At 36.4% G+C, this 6,134-nt stretch overlaps 1 protein-coding gene across 1 annotated transcript in view; it reads right to left on the reverse strand.

Moving 5' to 3' along the window:
• LOC110036601 (probable polygalacturonase) overlaps positions 1-5,569 on the reverse strand; it is an 18,383-nt gene extending 12,814 nt beyond the window's left edge. The window contains exons 1-2 of the mRNA XM_020741081.1: positions 4,987-5,569; positions 4,422-4,542 (exon numbers count right to left, since the gene is read on the reverse strand). Coding sequence (XP_020596740.1) covers positions 4,422-4,542; positions 4,987-5,301 — 436 coding nt within the window. The 5' untranslated portion in view covers positions 5,302-5,569. The remainder of the gene's footprint in view (positions 1-4,421; positions 4,543-4,986) is intronic.
• Positions 5,570-6,134: the final 565 nt, after the last annotated feature.

Below are 6,134 nucleotides of genomic sequence, written 5' to 3' on the forward strand. Positions count from 1 at the left end.
CAAACCGAGCAAGAACCGAGCTCGACAAGAACTAGGAGCCAAACACAGCCTCCCAACAAGAAACAAAGCCACACAGCCCCCCCAAACTGAGCTTGACAAAAACTAACGCCAAAACCGAGCTCCCAAAAAAAGAAACAAAGTCAAAGCCGAGCTCGACAAAACCAAAACCAACATCAACAATTTTTAAATTCAGATCTTTTTACATATATATATAAAAATGCAGCTCTAGCCATTTCAAGCCGAAACCAAGGTTCCAAACCGAACCAAAACCGAGCCACAACACCTTCTAAATTAAATAGATTTTTCTCATAGCATATATTTCAAACCAAGGAGTGCCACAGGAAGCCAAAACCGAGCCCCAACACATGCATAAAACAGTAAGATGCAATCTCTAATTCAAGCAAATAACCAAGTTCAGCTCTTAGGACATGCCCACATTTCATTTTAAGTGCACCTGAAATGAATATCTCAACAATATGTTAAAGTAAAATGAACTAGCATGTTGTATCCACCCAATAGATCTAAGCTCAAAGGCTCGGCAGAGAGGAAAACCGAGAGGAAACAGGGCACCGAAGAAGGGGGAAAAGAAGAGTACCTCAAGAATGCTAAAGCAAAGCCCTGCAACACCAGAGTTCACCCCGGAGAAGTGCCCTCACAAAAATTCCCTCTCCAAGCTCCTCTCACAGCCAAAATTTCCACTCCTCTCAAAAAAAACTTTCTCAACAACCTCAAAAATTTCAAAAGGAACTGTGTATATAGGCAGAGAATAGAGAGAAGTGAAAGAAGACCACCCTCGACCGTCCACAGCACTCGAATCAGGCCAAAGAAGAAAAGGATACGCTCCCTGCTCACAGAAGGCGAAGCCAACGAAGTCTCTCGGACCGAGCGGCGAGACCAATGGCAGTGAGGGAAGTATCGAGAAGAGGAGAAGAAATGCCATTCCAGTGTATCAGGGAACAAGCTTCCCAGAGTCAAACTACCGAGAAAAGAAAATCCGCGGCTCAAGAAGACTGGCGTGGCTTCGGGAAGGAAGGTCGCGGGCAAAAGAAAGTCAGGGAAGGACGGACGCGAAGTCAAGTTTCTCTCGCGTGAAGGAGCTCGCTCGGCTCGAGACCGAGAAAGGGAAAGGCCAAGCGCGCGAACAGGGGAAGGAAGGGAGGCAGGGCTCGGCGCAGAGAGTGGAGTGTTAGGTCTAAAAGAGGTGAAAGGGGGAAAATAGCTTTAATATAGATTAATATATATACATATATATATAAATATATAAATATATATATTAAATTATATTCGATTCATTTGCGCGCGGCGGCGTAACAAAATGAGTGTCCTCCCTAGGCAAAATCGACGTTCTGGACGCGCCGGTGCAGTCCGTTTTGTCATCCAGGGTCGCTCGGACGGCGTCGTCGACAATCGGGTCAAAAACGCGTCGAAATTCAAATTTCACAAAATTTCGACCCGCGCTCGATCGTCTCAAAAGATTTACTCGGGCCCTCGACGAATAACAGCGCAAGCGATGCGAATCGTGGCGATCGGACGCGGCGACTCTCCGAATTGCGAAGTTTATGCGCGCGGGAGTGTGAATTGTGCAAAAGGTCACTCTAAGGCTCGAAAGGTCCTATAGGAATCCCTTTTGAGTTCATGTTGGTTTCATCCTTCTAAGTGCTAGAAGTTGATACCACACACGCGAAACTCCAGAAGGGGATGGAAGCGGGTTGAATTTCTAGAATGAGGCGGGTCCTACTTCTAAGGTTCTAAGATAGTCGAAGGGAGATCCCTAAGGCTAGATCCTAAACCCTAAGCGGAAGACTAGACCTCACTAAAAATGAGGTCAACAGTGTATTATATCTGGTCCTCAAATTTCTAAACTTTTGTATTTGATTTTTTTTATGGATAAAACATTAGTTTTGTTGTTTCAAAGCATGAATAGCACTTAGATTATAATTTCTCCCTTAAAATGGTAGTCTCAGGATTAGCAGTTTAACTTTATGATGTAATTTAATTAAACTTTCTTCATGCTGATATTTTAACCTTCTGCTCTTAATTTACACTCAGCCTGGTCAGTTATTTTATTAAATCTTATTGTAAACAATGAACTTCTAAGAAAACCTAGTGGAAGAGTTAGGCTAAAGCACACCGACTTAGAAAAATAGAAATATTGCTTCTATGTTAGTACAATAGTGTAGGGAGAAATGGAATCCTGAGTTTTGCATGATTTAGGAAACTAAACTGCAACATAAAATCACAAGCCTTCTTTAACCATGAGAATGGGCTAAGGAGGAAAGCTGCTCCTGATTGTCACCCATAAATGCATCACTTAGCTAAATCTAGGTTCCTGAGACCCAATTAATGAGAGAATTTTTCATTTTATTACAACTCTCATTAAGTATTTTATTTTGCAAATATTAGGAATAGTAACTTTAATATCTGCAAAATTCAAATAATTCATGCTATACTCTGAACCAATAGACTGAAACTTTACCTAATTTTCAAATTGACTCGTTCCTCGTGGGATTGACATGCGGACTCATATTACTTGAGCAACATGTATGCTTGTATGATTATTGCGTGCTTCACAACAGTTTCAAGCTTCACCTTGGTGCTTAGATTGAATTCCTTTAGAGGCCTTGGATTGCTTGCCTATGGACCTTCAAGTGGGATAAATCCCTTCTTATTTTATGCATAAAATATTTCTTCTTTTTTTTTTTTTTATGATGTTGTAAATATCAATATAATTGGAGATAGAATTATGGCCTTTAAGATTATTGTTGATACTAAGATTTTTAATGTTATAAATGTTCCTATGAGTTTGAACACATGCATAGAGTAATTCACTTTGATTTTTTTTTTTTTTTTGGAAGACCTAAAGAGATACTATATAAGCCCTCATACTTAATACAAAGTGAAATCAATAAAATCTCCAAGAAAAATTTTTATCCTAAAACCAAACCACGGTACATACAAACTCAGGAATGTGAAGACAAAACTCATAAGAGGTCAAACAGAGATGAAAGAAAACAGATATATAGAGGATCAATTCAAACAATTTTACCCTTTTATCTTTCAAAGCATTTCCCATTAACGTTCACAACTATGGAAAGAAAAGCTGTGGGTAAAGAACAGCGGCAATGAGTTTTTAGGTGAGAACGAAAGAAAACTTCTAGTGAGGAAGAAATCGAATATTTCTTCAGCAGCTAACGCCTAACATTAACGTAGAGGCGGCCGGCAGCTCGTGCTCAAGATATGTACTCAAACCCAACCCCTTAGGATTCTTCACGTTGTTTTCAATATATCCTACGAGTTTGAACACATGCGTAATTCACTTTGATTTATTTTTTTTTTTGGAAGACCTATAGAGATATATATATAAGCCCTCATACTTAATACAAAGTGAAATCAATCAAAACTCTAAGAAAAAATTTTTCAACTCTTATATACTTTCTCTATTTTTCTATAATAAATAAAATATTAAGTATAAGTTTTGTGGATGCCGAGCACCCCAACATCTGTAGATAGAGAAACATACCTTAGTTAAACAAGCTAGAATTATATTTACTGAATGTAAATTATTGAAATATTTTTTGGGCAGAAATAATGAATACCTATTACATTATTAATAAGATTAACTTGGAAAATTTCTCAGTAATACTATATCTAAAAATTGGTAATGTATAAAATTTTGTATGCAAGTGTTGTGTCTTAAATAATGGAAAAGAACAACTAGGTAAATTTGATAGTGAATCAAATGATGGAATTGTTTGATCCGAATCGAGCTGAATCTCCACCGAGATACTGTATACTCAAACAAATTTTGGAACAAATAACAAAGATTGAAACCCAAAAATCAAGGAAGGCTTAACTTGTCTAATTTATTTAAGCCTACGTAAGACCACCTATCCTTCAATTTCTCTATATAAGCCACCTTACCTATGCGTGAAGTTAAAAAATAAAATAGTGGTATTTTTTATGTGAAGAAAGATTTGAGTCATTTACATGTAAAATGTAAAAAATATAGGTGTTGATATGTAAATATATAAGAATTGAGTGGTAGCCACAAAAAAAAAATCATAACAATGATAAAAAAAAAAATTACATTCGTACCTCTCAATTCCAATATATTTACACATATAACACCTAAATGTCAACTTTTGTATACATACCACTTAACCTATGCATGAAGACATGTGTTTCACATAAAAAGGTAAAATAATGATATTTTTTTATGTGATTTTAATTATCTAAGTGATATAAATGTAAAAAAACAAAGTTTAGGTGTAAGATACGTAAATACATAAGAAATAGGTGGTCTGTATGTAAATGCCCCAATAAATAACCTAAAGTACGGGAACAACAACAAAAAATAAATAATAAAAGATGAACAAAAACATCGAAATCTGCACAGGCAAGCAGCAAAGACATAAACGAACCAGTTATAATGACATCATTAAGCCCATCTCCGTGAATCAAACTCGAAAATCTGCCACCCGGTTTCTCTCGGCCTCTCCCATAAGATGGCAAAGGATCAATCAAAGGCCAGCTAGCAGCATCCTGCACAAAGTTAGACAAATGCAGAGTTCAAATAACAAGAGAAAACTACTAAGTTTCTACCAGCAAAACTTAGCCTCAGATTCACGACACCATATATTATGTTTCTTCCAATCCATCACCAAATTCTAAAAAAAACTGTAGGCGTTGTTTGGCTCTAAGGACTTACCAGTTGTTCGGTAAATCCACCGAACTCCCCTCAATAAATTCTCTTAAAAGCTTCTACCAAACGGTAATCATTTACCTTTCCATCAATAAAATAGTCTTTCAATTTTTTCTTTTAGAATAATTCAAGAGTTTAAAATCAATACTCTCCATTTCTCTCTCTCCCTTAAATTAAAAATGCTAGGTTGCCTACTCAAGAGCTCAAAAAACAATCCTCAGCTCCGCTGTCGAATGTATGAATGTAGACACTGTTGTTTCTGAGTTGTGTTAAGAACCCACTACCTGTGTGGCTTTAATGACCGCACCCTTGGCGAGAAAGAGCGTCATGTGGCTAGTGAGATTAAAGGGTCCTGTGAGCCAGACCCCGGCGGGAACATAGAGAAGCGTGCCGCCAGGACGATTCAGGTGCTCGATCCGATAGATCGCCTCCTTGAACGCCTTCGTATTCAGCGTTTGTCCGTCTCCAACTCCTCCATAATCCACAAGCGATATCGTCTCCGCCCTCATCTTCATTGGCACGAACCCCAAACACGTCTCCTCTCCCATAGCATAGTGCACTAGGAGGAGAAAGAAGAGTGTTACCAGCTTTAGAAGCATACTCGAGTGAAAATCGAAGCGGAAGAGTGACCAAGTGAGTGAGCGCCAAAGATAAAAGGCCAAGGGCTTAGATCTTCCTCAAGAAAGAGGTGAGATTTTTTTTCCTTTCGCCAAGGAGATGAATCCAAAATCAAAAATGCAGGAGGCAAAAGAGATTTGGCCGAGATGGAAGCCGAGTGTAGTTGGGGACTGTGCCTTTAATGGCGCTTGAAGTTGGGTCGATTAAAAAAGTGGAGAGAAGAATTTTAAGTTCAGTACTGAGCGCATCATGGAAATTAAAATTGATTTCTTGGTACGGGATAAAGCATGTGGGGAAGCCAGCCACTAAATCACAAATTTTAATTATATTCTAAGAAGATTTACGATCATATCTCTACAATCTTATGTATTTATATATATAACACTTCAATTTTATTTTTTTTTATGTATTATAATTTATATTTTCATGTTTAGAAATTAAAAATATTAAATTTCCTATATGATAAAAAAGATTGATGATAATAATGATATTATATATATATATATATATATATATATATATGAGTATCCGCGCATAAATGACTTTAAATTTTATGAAATTGAAAAAATTCAAACTAAACAAATTACTTGATTATATGCAATTTTGTTTGTTATTATTTAATAGGCATTTAAGTAATCAAAACAAAATTTCCATCATTAAATATTTATTAAATAATAGTAAAATTAATAAAATTAAATTTGAACAAAATATTATTTTTAAAAATTTACATTTTCAAACGAAAAGCATAGATATGAAAAATTTAACTTGATTTGATTAAGTTTCTTATTGGCAGCTTAATTTAATTAATTTTAGA

This window comes from Phalaenopsis equestris, unplaced genomic scaffold, assembly GCF_001263595.1.
Source record: "Phalaenopsis equestris unplaced genomic scaffold, ASM126359v1 Scaffold209046, whole genome shotgun sequence".
Taxonomy (NCBI): Eukaryota; Viridiplantae; Streptophyta; class Magnoliopsida; order Asparagales; family Orchidaceae; genus Phalaenopsis; species Phalaenopsis equestris.